This window comes from Sorex araneus, chromosome 3, assembly GCF_027595985.1.
Source record: "Sorex araneus isolate mSorAra2 chromosome 3, mSorAra2.pri, whole genome shotgun sequence".
In the NCBI taxonomy this organism is placed as follows: domain Eukaryota; kingdom Metazoa; phylum Chordata; class Mammalia; order Eulipotyphla; family Soricidae; genus Sorex; species Sorex araneus.
This window is the reverse complement of record NC_073304.1, coordinates 189,617,923-189,636,016: the sequence shown is the minus strand read 5'-3', so window position 1 is coordinate 189,636,016 and position 18,094 is coordinate 189,617,923. Positions and strand designations below refer to the sequence as shown.

At 49.5% G+C, this 18,094-nt stretch overlaps 2 protein-coding genes across 2 annotated transcripts in view; one reads left to right on the top strand and one right to left on the bottom strand.

Annotated features, from left to right (window-relative positions):
* ZZEF1 (zinc finger ZZ-type and EF-hand domain containing 1) overlaps nt 1–4,225 on the bottom strand; it is a 135,343-nt gene extending 131,118 nt beyond the window's left edge. Inside the window, exon 1 of the mRNA XM_055132070.1 lies at nt 3,741–4,225. Coding sequence (XP_054988045.1) covers nt 3,741–4,094 — 354 coding nt within the window. The 5' untranslated portion in view covers nt 4,095–4,225. The remainder of the gene's footprint in view (nt 1–3,740) is intronic.
* Nucleotides 4,226–4,419: 194 nt separating this feature from the next.
* Nucleotides 4,420–17,758, top strand: LOC101553935 (neuferricin). The gene is made up of 4 exons (XM_004605236.2): nt 4,420–4,944; nt 8,186–8,326; nt 13,557–13,743; nt 17,077–17,758. Exons 1-4 carry the CDS (start codon nt 4,695–4,697, stop codon nt 17,291–17,293), a joined length of 795 nt encoding a protein of 264 aa, XP_004605293.1. The 5' UTR covers nt 4,420–4,694; the 3' UTR covers nt 17,294–17,758.
* The last annotated feature ends 336 nt before the right edge of the window (nt 17,759–18,094 follow it).

Here is an 18,094-nt window from a genome sequence, read left to right as displayed (position 1 = left end):
TAAGCAAGACCATGAAGGTTAAGGTTTGGACCAGTGGAATGTGAACCATGGCCTCAAGAGAAGGTTTGAGACCTGTTCCTTCCCTTTTTCCTTTCCTGCTGGTTGGACATTGGAAAGTAACAGGTTGAAGAGTGATTTGAACATTAGGGTAAGTACTGAGAAGGGTGACAGCCCATGATGGATGAACCCAGATTCTGAGACTGCCTGAAATTACATACCTAGACTTTTACGTAAGGGGCTTCTTCGGGGCCAGCAACATAGCTCAGTGGCTACAGGACACACTTTGCAGGTAGTAGGCTTGGGTCTGATCCTCAGCATTGCATGATCATCCAAATACCACCAAATGTGGCCCTCCATCCTGAATCTCCCATCCCCTCCCCAAAGAAGCACTGTTACAGATAAAAACCAACAAAGAGCTAGATTTTCAGTCCCTATATTTTTTTGTTTTGTTTTGTGTTTGTGGGTAAGGGTTGGGGCAAGAGGTAGCAGTGCTGGGGGTTACTCGCAGCTCAGTGCTTGGCGGTTGTTCCCAGCAGACCGTGTGGTTATGTGGATCAAACTCAGGTGTCCGGTGAGCAAAAACACTGCACAATCTCCCCAGCCAATTTCTCTTTCCTTTAAAAAACAAATTTGGGAGCAGGGAAAGGGGCAGGGAGTGAAGAGTGAATTTTTAGCCACACCAGGGCTTACTCCTGGCTCTGGCCTCAGGGGTCACTCTTAGCAGTGTTTAAGAGACTATTCGCAGTGCTGGGGATTGAACCCAGCTTGGTCACAAGTATAGCAAGCACCTTACCCCCTATATCACCGCTTAGGTCCAACAGCCCCTAGCACCGTTTTACCTCTAATACATAATACCATTCGTCTAGATGCTCTATTCTCTAGACTTGTGCAAACAACTCCTCCACCTGAAATACTATCACCTTCTACTCCTTCTCCGCTCTCATCCTTCAACTGTGAAAGCTTACCTTCTCTGACAAACTTGACACTCTAAATGAGGTTAAATACTCTTGCTTCCCCATCCTTCCCAACACACACACACACACACACACACCCTTTTGGGACTGGCCTCACAAGCAGTGCTTAGGGGCTAGGAAACCATCCCAGTGATACATAACCATCCATAGTGGACAATTCAATGCCAGGGCCCAGTGATGTGCTGCAGCTCAGGCCCAGCTGTGCTGAGAACTATGACCCATCCATAAAGGCTATACCTGATGGAAATGGGGTTGGAGGGGGATGTGGAGCTAGAGATGGAACTCAGCATGCACCCTGACCCCTGAATATCTCCCCACCCTACTCTTGGTATTTTTGCTCTAACTCTTAGCCCTTAATATTTATCACACCTACAATTGCTAGGTTGTATCAGTCCCTTCCAGTACTATACATTCCTCAAGAGCAAGAATCTGCTTCGTCCACCGTCATCCAACTCCTTGGCATTCTGTACAACCCCCAAAATATTTGTTCAGTGAATAATGCCTTACCCTTGAGTGATATCTGTACCATGCCTCAAGGACTTTTCAGCCTTACATTAGAGGCCTCTAGTAAACTCCACCTGTAGCTCTGTTCCTTTTAGGTACAAATGTACCTAAAATGTACCTTTTGGACAATTGTGAAATATGCCAACTCTTTCAACATATCTCTATGGCTCTTTCTGGCACTGCTCCATTTTCTTATAACACACCTAGGTCTAAAGTAGAAAGTATTACGTGTACTCTTGGAATTTATTTTTAAAAGTGGAAGGCGGAGGCCAGAGAGATAATACCAGGATTGAGGCACTTACCTTCCATGTAGCCAATCCTGGTTTAAGACCAACCCCTGAACACCCCAGGAGTGATCCCTGAGCAGAGCCAGCAATACCCGAGTGCCAGAGGGTATGGCCCAATAGCCCCCACAAAAAGAAAACACTCACGAAGTAATGTTTTCAAGGGTTGGGATGCCTCATAAAGGTTTTGTTGTTGTTTTGTTTTGGGGGGCCATGCCAAGGAGTGCTCAGGGGATTTCTGGCTCTGTCCTCAGGAATGATCCTGGCAGTTCAGGGGATCATATATAGTGTCAAGGACTAGAACCAAGATCATGACCACTGCTGCCACATGCGAGTTAACAGACTTACCTCCTGTACTATTTTTTCTGGCCCTGAGAGGTTTGTTTGTAGATGCTGGGGATCACATCCAGGGCCTCACACATCCAAGGCAAATGTTCTACTGCTGAGCTACATCCCGGCTGTGCTCATCACTTTCCAATGGTATTCTAAGTACCTGCCAGTTTGCTGCTTTTTGTACTCACCCTCTACTCACACCGAAGAGTCTACATAGCTCACTCATTTCTACAAATCAAGCACTTTCTCTTTATTGTGGAATTAGGGGCTGGAGATATAGTACAGCAGGTAAGGCACTTTAGCATATGGTTCCCACAGCCTGAGATAAGTGATCGCTCAGAGAAGAGCCAGGAGTAAGCCCTGAACACTGCCAAGTATGGCCTCAAAACCAAAATATATAAATTGTGCAATTAAAGAAATAAGACCCCTACCCTTCAAAAGGGAGTAGAACAGAAAACAAGAAAACCCCCAAATCAAAACATTAATGCTAGTCTCCCTTCTATCAAGATTCACACAATGACTCTGGTTCAGCTCGACCAACTGGTGGGGATTTTTGGGGATCCTCCTCAGTGGTACTACCACATAGTACCAGTGTGGGAAACAAGATTTGACAACAAGGGCCTGACAGCTTGGTGTTCATACTGGTACTGGCTGATCTCCAGGGCCACACCCAGCAGTGCTAGGGGCCACCCAATGTCTAGCAAGCTCTCCACATCTTTGAACTCCTCTCCTGGGTCCCTCTGCTGCTTCTTAAATCCAAAATGGAGTGTTTAGGGTGGAGAGGGAATACAACAGGTAAGATGCTTGCCTTGCACACAGTCAACCTGAGTCTGATCTCACCCCCGTCCGCCACCCCTCAGGACTGATTCCTGAGCGCAGAGCAAGGAGTAAACCCCGAGCACTGCAGGGTGTGGCCCCCAAACCCAAAATAAATAAAATGAAGTGTTTAGTACAATTCCTCAAACTCCTTCAAAGGAAATATTTTGTGGTCATAATATTAACAATTTAATAGGCACAGGGATGTTAATGATAATGCCATCACAAATATCTAGTATTTGACGAGCAGTTTTCAGTTCTACGAAGGGTTTAAATGGGTCTGAGTCACGGGTTCTTCCGGGATCCATAACCAAACTGGTTTCTGGGGAGAGTGAGCTTTTGTGTACATGTTCCAGGTACGTGTTCCCATCCCACATTTGTCAGGCGCCCCCACGGAATGCCCAAAGGTGCTCTGCGAAACAAACGAGGCCCGGTAGAACATGCTGGTTTCCACCGCTGCCCCACCTCCCTCGCCATAAATGGCTCCTGCGCCTGAAAGGGAAAGTTCCCGGGCGCGGGGCGCCGGGGATCTGATCCGGCGTCCGTCAATTGCACGAATGTCTACACCACAGCTTGCAAAGATTACCTCAGCGCAACGTCGGCCTGACCTGCGCTGTCCACACCGCTAATGAAAGTTAGCGAGGAAAGCGCCCCTCGGAGACGGGGCTGCGGTCCGGGGCCTTCTCCCACCCAGCCGCACAGTGCGAATTCCAACCTCGACCACCTCCCCCCCCCCCCGCCCCCCCGCACCCCCCGTCCCCGTCCCCTCCTCCCGCGCTGGGGGGCGACCGCCCAGCCCCCGCCCCGCGGCCGTGCGCCAAGCCCTGACCTCCTCGAACTGCTCGCCAGAACAGCCGGCGCCTCGAGCCTCCAGCACTTCCCGGAACTGCTCCAGGGTGACGGACTCCTCGCCGCGGCCCAGCCGCTCCTCCAGCCACCGCAGCAGAGCGCCGTGGTGCCTCGACACGAGCGACTCGCAGGGCGGCACGGGCCGCAGGGCGGCCGCCGCTTCGCGCAGGCGGGCAGGCTCCAGTAAAGCCGCGGCGGGCGGCAACGCCGGGGCCGCTGGGCCCGAGCCGGGGGTCGCGCTCAGGTCCTCAGCCCAGTCTTGATGCGGGCCCCAGCCCTCGCCCCCGGCGGCTGCCGCCTCGTCTTCACTGCTGTGACTCGTAGCGTTCCCCATAGGGTCTCCGTCTCGGGCGCCGGGCTGTGCCGCCGCCGCCGCCGCCGCCGCCGCCTCCCCGCCACGACCTGTCAACCTCCGACGGCACCGGGCGGGCGGGGATGGGGAGGAGACGGCGGCGGCGACTTCCGGCTTCCTCGCCGTCAAGCGAAAACGGCTGTCGCAAAGGTGCCGTTAAGCGGACTCCACCACCTCACGACACCGAGGCGCTGACCGCTGCTCAACGGTGGCGCCCTGGTTCCCACCACCAGGGCGCGTCTGTCACGGGGTCTACGTCACGTCGCCACCTCTTTCGCCTCCATCTTTCAAGCGGGCGGGCAACGTGCACGCCGGGAGGGGCTTCCGCCGCCTCGCTCTCTCGGCACCCCTTCGCTGTCGACAGCGATGCGGAAACTGTACGAGGCGGAGTCGAAGTCATCGCTTGACCTTTCCCGCCGGAGAATTTCCCCGTCGGGCCTGGGCTGTCCCCCTCCGCGCTGAGCCGACGGGGCGGGGCGCGCGAGCGGCGCGTCGGTGACGTTACGACCAGCGTCTCCGCCATCTTGGTTGTGGCCGGAGCGGCGGCAACTTCGGACGAGTGGCGGAGGCGCGGCGGGCCAAATGCTGAGCCTCGGAGGGCGTGGGCTCCTGTTGGGTGTGGCCGTGGCCGCGGCGGCGGTGCTGGCAGCGCGCCTGCTCGGCTCGTGGCGTCCCCACGCTGACATTCGTCTTTTCATACCCGCGGAGCTGGCCCGCTACCGCGGCGGCCCGAAGGACCCGGGGCTCTACTTGGCATTGCTCGGCCGCGTCTACGATGTGTCCTCGGGTCGGCGGAACTACGAGCCTGGGGCCCACTATAGCGGCTTCGCAGGTATCGGCGAGGCGGCTCGTGGTTTCCTGCCCCGCCACCGGTCGTCGCCTTCCCTGCGCCCGTTCCTTTTTTTTTTTTTTTTTTCATTATTCATCCGTCCGGTTTTTCTCCCCTGCTTCGTGGGATCGGCGTGAGGGTCGGTCTCAGCGTTACCTTCTTGCCTGCCTTGTCTGACTCAGGCAACCTCCCCCCCCCCCCCGTGGTTCCCCACCGTTCTGCACTGCGTAGTTTGCCAGAAACGCTTCTCCTACCTCTTGGTCCCTAGTACTCACCCTTGGATATGCTTGCAGACCTGTCTGGTGCAGAGATGAGACCCTGGTTCTACCTAGCCCAATCTTCTCTTCAATAGGCCCCATCAAAAATAATCTTTCGGTCACCCCAATCCTGTTTGCCTCACAAACTTTTGGTTTGAGTCATTCTTGCGTCTAATGGAAATACAGCTGTCTGCTTTTCTTTAAAAAGGAAAATAAAAAACGGAGAAAGAGTGCAAAGGACTGAAAGCATGCAAGCAGGGGCCCTGTATTCAAACCCCTACGGCGGGGGGGCCTGTCCCCCCACCCAACACACACCCATGGCCCTGGAGCCGGGTAGCACTGTAAGCACTGCTGTCCAGATGCTCATTGATTTGCTCAAATGGGCACCAGTAACGTCTCCATTGTGAGACTTGTTACTGTTTTTGGCATACCAAGTATGCTATGGGTAGCTTGCCAGGCTCTGCTGTGCAAGCAGGATACTCTGTAGCTTGCCAGGCTCTCTGAGAGTTACAGGAATTGAACCCGGGTTGGCTGTGTTTGGCTTCAAAACAAATTATGACATTAGGGCACAGAGAAGAGGTCTGGTCACTTTTAAAGGCACCAAAAAGAATACTCTCAAAGATGGCAGCACTGCTTTTATTTTCTAGCTTACAGCATTGAAGTTTGATTGAAGTATATGATTTGCCCTAAATTGTCCAGCTTGATGTTTGGACTAGGGCCACCAGCCTATTACTTTCATAGATGTCTCCTTACCTATCTAGGAGAAGGTCCATTTCCCACACTTAAAAAGAAAAGGAGGCTTGCTTTTGAAGCCCATCTTCTCCCTTGAACCACATATGATCCTGTGTCCCCCCTAGGAGTGATCTCTGAGCACAGGTTGGGTGTGCTTCTCTCCCCACCCTTACTCCCCAAAATGATAGCCTGGGTTTGCTTGCTTGTCTTCCTGTCTCTGCTTGCTTCTACTCTGAAGAAGCCATTTTCTCTCTTGATCACATACTCTTCTCTTTCTCTGCCCTTCTGTCCAAGAAAGTTCCATTTCATAAGAACTACCTTCCTTCGGGCTGGAGCGATAGTACAGTGGATAGGGTGTTTGCGTTGCACGCCTCCAACCCAGGTTCAATCCCCAACATCCCATATGGTCCCCTGAGCACCACCAGGAGTAACTTTTGAGTGCAGAGCCAGGGATAACCCCTGAGCATTGCTGATTGTGACCCCCCCCCCCAAAAAAAAAGAATGACCTTCCTTCAATTAAAAAAAAAAAGGAAAAGAAGATGCTGGATTAACCTAAGACAAGTGACAAGGATTGGTGCATATTTTGCATGCTGGAGTTTTGCCCAGACATAGTGTGGTGTCAGCACCACCAGGAGCAATCCCTAGCACCAAACCAGGAGAAGCTTCTGAGCAATCGCTGGGTGTTGCCCAGAAACAAAATAATAAAATAGGGAAGGGTTGAACGTGAAGGCCTACTGGGGTCTGCTTTAGCAATTAAAAAATTAATGATGGCATGGGCCAGAGTGATGGTATAGTGAGTATGGTCCTTGCCTTGCATGAGACTGACCTGGGTTTGATCCCCAGCACCACATATGATCCTGTGTCCCCCCTAGGAGTGATCTCTGAGCACAGGTTGGGTGTGCTTCTCTCCCCATCCTTACTCCCCAAAATGATAGCCTCGGCTTGCTTCATGGTAGATGAAGAAAAGGAGACTGATATTGGTAGTGGTGGTGAGGGAGTCATAGGATTTGGAAACTGGTTGGATATGAAGGATAAAGAAGGTGTAGAGGACTGTATTTCTAATTGAGCAAATGATTGGTATTTCATGAGATTGGGAATGCTAAAATAGATTCAGGTTTCCTGGGGTGTAGACACTTATGACCATGTAGGTAAGTGCAGGCATTTTCTTGTCAGGAGGAGGTGCCCTTCCAGGCACAGGAGCCACTCATGATGAGACACACTCCAGTTGTGCAAGTTAGACAGGTCAGTGCTTAGGCCCAGTGAAGCAGTGCTGGTTGGGCTCAGCGGAGGCCTCTGCATGTCCTGCCTGCACTCCAGCTCATTAACATATACCTGCCCCTGGACATGTTATTAGGGGCTGGCGAGAGAGTACAGTGTGTAGGGCACTTACCCTGCATACCCGGCTCTATCCCCAACACCCCATACTGTCCCTTGAGCCCCACCATGAGTGATTCCTGAATGCAGAGCCAGGAATAAGCTCTGCTAGTTTAGGTGTGGCCCTCTAAACAGACAAATATATTAGTTGGTAGTGTGTACATTTGGTTTGGGGGCGGGGGTCACTACAGCTTTGCTCAGGACTTACTCCTGGCTCTGCACTCGGGTCACTTCTGGCAGTTTTAGGACCGTAGGCGGTGGAGGGAATTAAATTTGGGTTGGCAGCATGCAAGGCAAGTGCATTATTCACTGTCCTATCTCTTTTGCCTCAGAGCAGACATTTTGCACTGATGCTGTCACAGGTCTGTTAAGTTGGAGATGAAATTGTTAGATGGAGAATGTGGAGGAAGAAAGGAGTTGGACAAGAATTGATCCCTGAAGCTGATAGAAAATGATCTAAAGAGAGAGCTTTGTCCTATATTAAGTTCCTCCACTGCTGGGGAGTTTCTCTTGTACTTACTTTCCAATAAACTTATATTTCTAAAACAAAAAAAATCAAGAGAGGGTCAGAGAGATAGTTCAGTAGGTAGGACCTGACCTGGTTTGTAGCCGACCCGGATTCGATCCCTGACAATCCAGATGGTTCCTTGAGCCTGTCAGGAGTGACCCCAAGCACCGCCCAATGTGGCCTCAAAATAAATTTTTTTTTTTAAATTAGAGAATAGAAAACTAGGAATATAGGGTCATACAAATGAAGAAGAGTGGTTGGCTGTATTCAGGATTGCTGAAAATGAATGAAAGAAAGATGTTATCTCAGAAAACAGAATGTTGAATTGGTGCAGTGCAAGTTGTTTACAAGGTTATCTATGTTTCTCTGACAGGCCGAGATGCGTCCAGAGCATTCGTGACTGGGGACTACTCAGAAACAGGCCTCGTGGATGATGTTTCTGACCTATCACTTGCTGAAATGCTGACACTTCAAAATTGGCTTTCATTTTATGAGAAGAAATATGAGTTTGTTGGTAGGTATTTCAGAGATCCTATTTTTAGATTTCATTATATTTTCCCTGTGATTTTTTTTTCTTTTTTCGGCCACACCTGGCAGTTCGGAGGCTGCACAGGGTTCCATGCACTTTCCTGCAAGTTGAGCACTCTCCAAGCCCTTTACTGCATTTTGGTTTGTTGTTGTTGTATTGGGGCACACCTGGCTGTATTCAGGGCTTACTCCTGGCTCTGTGTTAAGTGATCACCACTGGTGGTGCTCAGGGACCTACCATGTGTGGTGCTGAAGATCAGAATGGGTGGGCCGCATGCAAGACAGGCACCTTAAACATCTTATTATTTCTAGCCCTCCTGCAGTATATTGTAGCACTGTTGTCCCATTGTTCATGGATTTGCTGGAGTGTGCACCAGTAACGTCTCCATTGTGAGACTTGTTGTTACTGTTTTTGGCATATCGAATATGCCACGGGTAGCTTGCCAGGCTCTGCTGTGTGGGTGGGATACTCTCGGTAATTTGCCGGGCTTTCCAAGAGGGACAGAGGAATCGAATCCTGGTCGGCTGTGTGCAAGGCAAACGCCCTACCCACTGTGCTAGCGGTCCAGTCCTGCAGTATATTATTATTATTGTTGTTGTTGTTTTGTTCTTGTTGTTATTATTATTATTCTGCTTTTTTGGGTCACACCTGGCAATGCACAGGGGTTACTCCTGGCTCTGCACTCAGGAACTACTCCTGGCAGTGCTCGGGGGACCATATGGAATGCTGGGAATTGAACCTGGGTCGGCCGTGTGCAAGGCAAATGCCCTACCCGCTGTACTATCGCTCCAGCCCCGAGTATATTATTTTATTTTGCATGTGCGTGTGTTCATGCATGCGTGTGTGTGTGTGTGTGTGTGTGTGTGTGTGTGTGTGTGTGTGTGTGTGTTTGAGGTTAAAGGATTTGGGCCATATCTTGTGGTACTCAGGGCTTAATCCTGGCTTTGCACTCAAGGATCATTCATGGCAGGACTTAAGGGATCATATGTGGTGTTAGGGATTGAATCCAATTCAGCCCTGTGTAAGAAAAGCACCCTACCCACGGTATTATCGCCTGGCACTCACAGTTTTTAAAAGAATTATAATTGAGGGGGAGGAGGATATGAAGTGATGGTTGAAATAGGATTCTCCTCTTCCTCTCCCACCTCCTCATAGTCTCTGTCCACTTATCCCCTCCTTCCTCCTCCTTTTTTCTTCATTTTTGGTTTTGTATTGGGACCACACCCAGTAGTGCTCAGGGCTTACTCCTGGCTCTGTTCTCAGGGATCGCTTTTTTTTTTTTTGCTTTTTGGGTCACACCCGGCGATGCACAGGGGTCACTCCTGGCTCTGCACTCAGGAACTACCCCTGGCGGTGCTCAGGGGACCATATGGGATGCTGGAAATCGGGAATCAAACCTGGATTGGCCGCGTGCAAGTCGAATGCCCTACCCTCTGTGCTATCACTCCAGCCCCTCAGGGATCACTCTTGGTGATGCTTGGGGACCATATGTAGTGCTAGGAATCAAAACTGTGTTGGGTGCAAGGCAGGCATTTTAACTCCTGTACTTTCTCTCTGACCCCAAGCCCCTTTTATCTTCTAAGGAGAAAAACACTGGCTATATTTATCCTGAATATATCAGGGCTTCTCCCAAGTGGAATTTATACTAATCAAACATTTGTTAAAAACCAGTTACAGAGGGCACTCCATTTGCTAATGGTAATTTACTAGGGTGTTCATCATTTAAGTGGGAAGACACTGAAAATAAATAAATAAATATTAGACAAGGGACTGGAGAGACCGTATCTGTAGGGTGTTTGTTTTGCATACCTGGGTTCGGATCCTCGGCATCCCATTAGGTCCCTTAAGCACCGCCAGGAGTAATTCCTAAATGCAGAGCCAGGAGTAACCCCTGAGCTTGCCAGGTGTGACCCAAAACAAAAAAGATATGCTAGACAATAACTACAAGCAGTGTAAGTGTCTTAATCTCTGCACTACCTGAACGTGAATTATGGGTAAATTATAGTTCTACTCCTCATGGACTAAGGATGAGTTCGTTGAAGTTCTTGAACTCTCAACAGCTCATTCTGAGGAAAGGGGGTCTGTGTGAGACTCTTTCAGGGAATCAGAACACATCAGGACATAGAGGACACAAGTTTATAATATATACAGAAATGAAAATTACCACTGGTGTGGCCCCAAACAACAAAATTTCAGGTCTAGCACATGCCAGTCATATACTCCAACCTTTGTTTTTAGTGTGGATGGAGTGCATTTAAGCCATACCCAGCGACTATTCCTGGCTTTGTATGGGGGTCATTCCTTACAGAGGTGCTCAGGGAACAAAATGTAGTGCTGGAGATTTAGTCCTGTTAGCTATATGCAAAGCAGACACCTTACCCCCTGTACTATCTCTTTAGCCCCATGATTCAGGATATTAGAAGATCACCCCAGGGGCTGGAGCAATAGTCCAGTGGGGAGGGCATTTGCCTTGCACCTGGCCGGCCCAGGTTCAATCCCCAGCATCTCATATGGTCCCCTGATTAACTCCTGAGTGCAGAGCCAGGAGTAACCCCTGAGCATCGCCGGGTGTGACCCAAAAGCAAAATAAATAAATAAATACATAAATAAATAAATAAAAGATCACCCTAGTTGCCTACTGGGAGAAAACTTTTGAAAGACAGGACTGAAGTAGAGAGACTAGTTGGTAGGCTTCTGTTGTGCCTTTCATTTGGATTAGGATAGCAGAGGTGGAAATGGGAAGGAATGGACATATGGGAGGCAGGGTAAAGTGTTTGTTGCTTTGTGTTTTTACAGAGGCCATACCCAGTGGTGCTGCATTCTGTGTGTGGTAAGGAATGGGGTTGGGAAACTCCTTCGGTACTGGGCATAAAACTAAGGGTCTTGCTGGAGAAAGCTCAATGCACATACTTGGTATGCAAGAGGTCAGGTTTGATCTCCAGCACCATGTGGTCCCCTGAGCACCATCAGGAGTAATGCCTGAGTACTGCCAAGTGTGATTCAAAAACCAAAAAAAAAAAAAAAGAAGAAAAGGTACTGGAGAGATAGTATAGGAGGTAAGGAGCTTGCCTTGCTTGATGGAATTTGATCCCTGGCACCACATACATTCCCCAAACACCATCTGGTATCACTTCTGAGCACAGAGCCAGCAATAGCACATGAGCACCTCTGGGTGGCCCAAACAGAAACCTGAACTAAGGACCTCACGGATTGGCTTTTCGAAACACTTGAGCTATGTTCTAAGCACAGGGTGTTTTTTGAAGATTGACTGACAAGTTTTGCTGATGATATGAATGAAGGGCAATGAACATTTAGATGCAAAGAGGAGGAGTAAGAGATCTAAACCTCCTGAACCAGATAACAGAGACTAAAACTGACAAATAGAAGGGGCCAGAGCGATAGTACAATGGGGAGGGCACTTCCCTTGCACAGAGACAACCTGGGTTTGATTCCCCATATCCCATGTGGTTCCCTGAGCCCTGCCAGGAGTGATTCCTAAGTGCAGAGCCAGGAATAAGCCCTATGCATTGCCGGATGTAGTCCAAGACAACAACAAAAGTGAAAAATAGAATTGAAAAAGTCTGTAAAAAGAGTTGGACTTGAGAAGATACACTGATTCTCGGACATACAAGTCTAAGTTAGGTCACACATACAAATCTAAGTGAGGTCACAGGGATTGAAGAGTTAGACTCACTAGCTGAGACACGGAGATAAACCCTCCTACGAGGTCAAACCTAGAAGGGCCTTCTGCTCTTTCTCTTGCCTGGTGAAGGTGCTATCTTTGAAGTCCTTTTACAGGAGATGGGCATGGAAGTGCATGAGCCTAAGGAAAATTGATGCTTTTCTAATTCTGCCCTAAAGATTCGCAGGCCATTAAACCTGGAAATAGGCCCTTAGAAGTTTATTTGTTTATTTTTTTTTTCCTTTTTGGGTCATACCTGGCAATGCACAGGGGTTACTCCTGGCTCATGTACTCAGGGATTACTCCTGGCAGTGCTTGGGGGACCATATGGGATGCTGGAAATCGAACCCGGGTTGGCCTTGTGCAAGGCAAACGCTCTACCCGCTGTGTTATGGCTCCAGCCCCAGGCCCTTAGAAGTTTAGAGAGAGATTTTAACTCAAGTTTCCACTTACTATGTCCTCTAAAACAGCATTTCTCAGCCAATGTCCAATGGGCTCCTGGGATATTTCAAGGGGGGTCCCAGGTTAATAGAGTGTAAATGGGGACCACATCATAAGTCCAATAGGTTAGGGGCCGTAGGAAGGAAAGGTGACTAGAAGTGGGACACAGTTCAAAAAAGCTTGAGAAACAGCTGCTGTACAGGACTGAGCGAAAAGAGAATGATGGCTGGGAGAGTATGAGATTGGGCTGGATTCACCGGTTTCCCAGATTTCTCTGAGGTGTTCATTCTTCTAATCTCCCAGGAATAAGGGATCACTGATTCCTCTCTCAGAACTGTCAAGAGGATTAATAGGGTATTGGCAAAGTATTAATATCATGCCTACTACAGAGTAAGCACTAAAATATGTATAAACATAGACAAAGTAACTTGAGGAATCATAACTTGAGGAAGAATATTACTTGGGGAGCCATTCACCTATCAGATATTTATTAAATACCCACTGTATGTCCCCAAGCCCTATGGATTCTACTTTTTTTTTCTTTTCTTTTTTTTTTTTTTCTTTTTGGGTCACACCCGGTGATGCACAGGGGTTACTCCTGGCTCTACACTCAGGAATTACTCCTGGCAGTGCTCAGGGGACCATATGGGATGCTGGGAATCAAACCCAGGTTGGCTGCGTGCAAGGCAAACACCTTACCGCTGTGCTATTACTCCAGCCTCTATGGATTCTACTTTAAGGACTCTCATGTCTGGAAGTGAGAGATTTGATCATTATGGATTCTACATATGATTCTACTTTCAGGAAACTAGTATCTGGACGTGAGAGATTTTATCATCTCTATACTAGAGGAGCTATAGCTAGCTAGGAGAGGGATGCTTCTACTGAGTATTGTAAGATGTTGAGCCAGAAGACACCACGTCACTCCACATACATACATCAAACGTACATCCACACATACACAGGTACCCAGCAGGCGACTTTCCATCGAGCCCTGAGTTCAGCACTCCTGGCTTTGCTCGGCTGTTTCAGTGCCACCTGTGCATGCCTCTCTCCATTGTTCCTCTGACACCAGCTTTCCTGTCACCACAGGAAGGTTGATAGGAAGATACTATGGCGAGGATGGGCTCCCTACCTCAGAACTGATCAAGGTAGAAGCCATGATCACCAGAGGCCAGGACGCTGATAAACAGCAGCAGAGAGAAAGGAAGACATTTCCGCCCTGCAATAGTGAGTGGAGCTCAGCCAAGGGCAGTCGGTTCTGGTGCTCCCCAGAAAGGTAACCAGACTTCCATTTCATTCCTTCCTGCCTCCCAAAGCAGTCTCCTCGGTCATCCTGTCTGTCTAATTTGGTAAAACTGTCAATTTACTCTTAACTCAGGGGAATGTTTCCAACAGACACATGCACTGGGATAGTGGGGTCTAAACCTTGGCCATCTGTTAGAACCTTTTAGAAAGCCTTAAAAATCACTCGTTAGCGGCTTACGCCATAAAACTAGGTGAGAATATGAGGGTCCAGACTTAGGTATCCTGTTAATTCTTTCTTGATTTTCCCTCTTTTTATGGGTGTGGGGAAACCTCCCCAGAAACACAGGGGCCCCGCCAGCATTTCTCAACAACGAGACCAGCAGTTCAATGGGAGGGCTTCTTGCAAATGGCTTATGTGAAGTGGGGAGGAGAGAGGGGGCAGGCTCCAGTGGGTGATCTCCCACCTTCAGGGGGCAGGCTCCAGTGGGTGATCTCCCACCTTCATCATTACTCTCCTTGGTCACCGCTGAAATGCCCCAGGAGTTTCGGACTGATGAAAGTTTGCTCTGAGCACCTATGTGGCATAGACCTTGTCTCATCAACTCCACAAGACAGTTAAGCTGCACCTGAGACCCACCTGATCTCTGTATATGGCACAGAAATTTATCCCCACCACCCGAGGATTTCTTAAGGAACTGTGGTTCAGGAGAGAAAGAATTTCTCTTGCAGGAAAAGGAAAATCAGCACTAACCTTTATTTAGAGTTTTGACCCGAGGAAGGCTGTGGTGCTACATACAAGTTATATGCCCTAATCCCTACTATCTTCTGTCTCCTTATTTTATTTTATTTTATTTTTTGCTTTTTGGATCACACCTGGCGATGCACAGGGGTTACTCCTGGCTCTGCACTCAGGAATTACCCCTGGCGGTGCTCAGGGGACCATATGGGATGCTGGGAATCGAACCTGGGTCGGCCACAGGCAAGGCAAACGCCCTCCCCGCTGTGCTATTGCTCCAGCCCCTCCTTACTTTATTTTTAATTTCCCAGAGATGCTGAATAAACCCTGACCAGGGAAAAAAGAGACAAATCCTAGTTCTTCCTCTCTGTGGCCTGTTCTATCCAATGGCCTCACTTTCTCCCTTGGCCAGCCCTTAGGAGAAGGGAGGAGGCACATTGGCGGCAATGACCAGTTACTGTCTTCAAAACATCGAAAAGTCTGAATAATTCCAGAAGCATGGACTAAATAGGGAAATCCATCCCTGAAAAACTAAAGGGAAGGGAGCCAGATTAGAAAAGATGCCACAGGTATTCTTCCAGATTGTTTTGGAGAAGCTCTAGAGAACCATTTCCCCCGACTCCTCAAGCTGGATAGATAGTTCAGCAGATTCAGGCCCTGCCGCCATGTGGTCCCTAGCACTAAGCTGGAATTAGCCCAAGCACTGCTGGGTGTGTGCCCCAAAATAAAGGTCCTGAAGAGAGCTAGTGTCCATGATTTACATGCAGGAGACCCCAGTTTGATCGCCAGCTCCACAGGGGTGCCCCCTGCCCCCGCCAACACACACACACACACACACACACACACACACACTGCTGGTTACTGCCCCAAACACAAAAGCCAAACAAGATTTTTGTTCCTGTTTTCATTACCAGGCCAGTCCGGGCCAAGGTGCAACTTGAGTCCCTCAGGTCTCTAAGTCTGGGGAAGGCAGAAAGTAGGCAAACCTGTTCCCCTCCACACCCCATGAGCCTCAAGGGCCTCAAGTCTCAAACCAGTAGTCCTGCTCCCTCTCATTGAAGAGGGCAGGGGATCCTGCCTGAGCTAAGGGAAGACTTCCCTAGGGGCAAAGGGGAGTGAACTTGCCTTTCAGGGCCCTGAGCCATTCTTTGTCCCTCTCCTTGAGACTTATTCCTTGTGTTGACCAAAGCCAACAGCCAAACCTCAGCCTTCTCCAGGCCCAGCCACTGTTTTTGTCACACACAGTTTTCCCCAGTCTGCGCGAGGGGAAGTGTAGTGGGTAGAGGGTGCGGAGTTTCTCCAGTGCCATCAAGTTTCTGGCTGCAGGACTCTGCAAATCTGCTGGTCCACTTCCAGCTGGGACACACACTTGAAAGCAGGTGGTCTCAGAAGCCACCTGTGGACCCTAGGAATACCAGAGGCTCCTGCACCTTCAGGTGCCATAACGTAGCTCCACAGAGGGCTGTCTCTCCCTCCCACAGAGCCCTCACCTTTGAATTGCCTCCAGGACTACAGAAGACTTTTCTTTCCTAACGCTAAGGAATTTAGTCCTATCCCTATCCTTAAGGTAAAACCCATTGTTTTCTGCTGGGGGAGAAAGGAGTGCTGCAGGCAAGCTGGGGAACAGGTGAGGGGTGAGGCTGACACAGGCTGACTAAGGTGCAGCTGCCCAGCACCCTACCAGCCTTTTCGCCAGGAAAGCTACAAGTGACTTGGTTTCTAATATTGTCTTAGGTACTAGAATATACCGTTTAAGCGGTACTAAGTCCTGCATGTATGGGGTGTTCTAAGAACTTCATTCTCCTTTTTCAAGATTTGTGAATCCGCAGAAAGTTGAACAAGTATCCTTAGAGGAAGGCCTTGTCAAGAAGAGGTTGCTGCAAACTTTGTCGGGCTGGAGTTTGATCCTCCACCTGAACCGGGCAGCAACAACTCTAGACCTGTGCTGAGACAGGACACCTGGCAGCATACAGCCTACGCCATGGCTTTCCCAGAGGAGAAGGCATAGGGCCTCCCATTGTTCTGGCACCTGTTCGTCCCACCCAAGAGGCCCAGATTAAAAGACCCCTGGGGCAGGGGGAAGGTGCTTGCCTTGCACGAGACCAACCTGGGTTCAATCCCTGGCATCCCAAGGTCCCCCGAGCACTATCAGGGATGTTTCCTGACTGCAGAGCCATGAGCAAGCCTTGAGCATCATCAGTGTGGCCAAAAACTGAATAAGTACATAAAAGACCTCCCCCGCTACACACATCCACACACAAGGGATGCTACACAAGTAGCTCTGGAAGGGAAGGAAGACCCAGCCCCTGCTTATGAGATCAGAGCCTGCTTTAGAGCAGCGTGCAGGCCAGTTGGAGAAATCCTTTCAGAGTGCTACCAGCGCAGTATGCTGCCTGCAGGCACGCACAAGATGGGGCTGGGGAGCACAGAGAAGAGAGGCTGCCCCTGCAGGATGCTGCAGTAAGAGCCCAGGGGTTCAGGGGCTGAGCAGTACCTATCATCACCACCACTCCCCATGACGAGAGTGGGGTAGCTTCTGTTTTTCTCAAAGCCTGGCTCACTGCTTCCGTGTTCTCTTTCCAAGGAGATTGATGAGTTCATGAAGCCTCTTTTTCCTTCTGTTTTTAGTGGAGGTGTGAAAAGAGACTGGACCGGCGTCCCCAGGAAGATGTACAAGCCAGGCTTCACAGAGTCCCACTGTGTGTGTGTGAGAACACACGGACCCCCTACTGACTGGGATCCAAACAACCCTAAACACAGTAATCGTGGCGACCTGGACCACCCCAACTTGAGGGAATACACCGGCTGCCCACCCAGGGCTGATACATGCTTCTTACCGCTCTGAGCTGGTGCTCTCTGAGCCGAACGCTGCCTAGAATGCTAAAAGGCCCTTGAATTGAGCCTGCACCGGCTCCTGACATGAAACAAGGCAGTTCAGAAAGATTCTGATGATACTCTGCAAATATGACTTCAGTTTCCTGCCCTTCTGTTGACAGGCCAGAACTTGGCAATCTCCTGGTCAACAGTTTTTGTTACTCTTTCCCCTAGATCCTCCTGCTATTCATCTCCAGAGGCCTCAGATATCAACGGGCACAAATATGACTTACTCAAAACAAGCAGAAGCTCTGTTTCCTTCCCATGGACTCCAGCCTGCCCAGATAGCTAAAGCCTGAGTCCTGCCTGTAACTCCAAGGCCCGCCCAGGCACCAGGGGTATTGGCAGAAAGGGGTTCTCCTTCCCTTAGGACTCAAACAAGCAGGAACATCTTAAAAAACAAAAACAGTTCAATAAAGTGTCACCTATTATGTTTTGGGGCGTTCTTTTTGTTTTGCTTGGGGGCTGCACAGCTGGTATGCTGTTTCTTTTAAACACTTAAAATCTGGTGTGGAGGGAGCCGGAGTGATAGTGCAAGTGGGTAGGGCACCTGACTTGTACACGGCCAACCCAGGCATCTGGGTTCTATCCTTGGCATCCCCGAGCACTACCAGGTGTGGTCAAAAAACCAAAACCCAAAAATGATGTGGAGTATTTTCAGAAGAAGTTTGACGTCTACTTTTGGTGAAGGTACTTCTACAACTCTAACAAGGTGATCAGCGGGCACAGCACCAAGGTTTGGGCAGGCAGGCAAATCCCAACACAAATAGCT

What these genes read in the sequence shown, in the direction of transcription:
- LOC101553935 (XM_004605236.2), top strand. Translation starts at nt 4,695, where the DNA reads ATGCTGAGCCTCGGAGGGCGTGGGCTCCTGTTGGGTGTGGCCGTGGCC. An exon ending in GAAGAAATATGAGTTTGTTG is followed by an intron (nt 8,327 to 13,556) that starts GTAGGTATTTCA and finishes CTGTCACCACAG; the next exon opens with GAAGGTTGATAGGAAGATAC. An exon ending in TTCTGGTGCTCCCCAGAAAG is followed by an intron (nt 13,744 to 17,076) that starts GTAACCAGACTT and finishes TTCTGTTTTTAG; the next exon opens with TGGAGGTGTGAAAAGAGACT.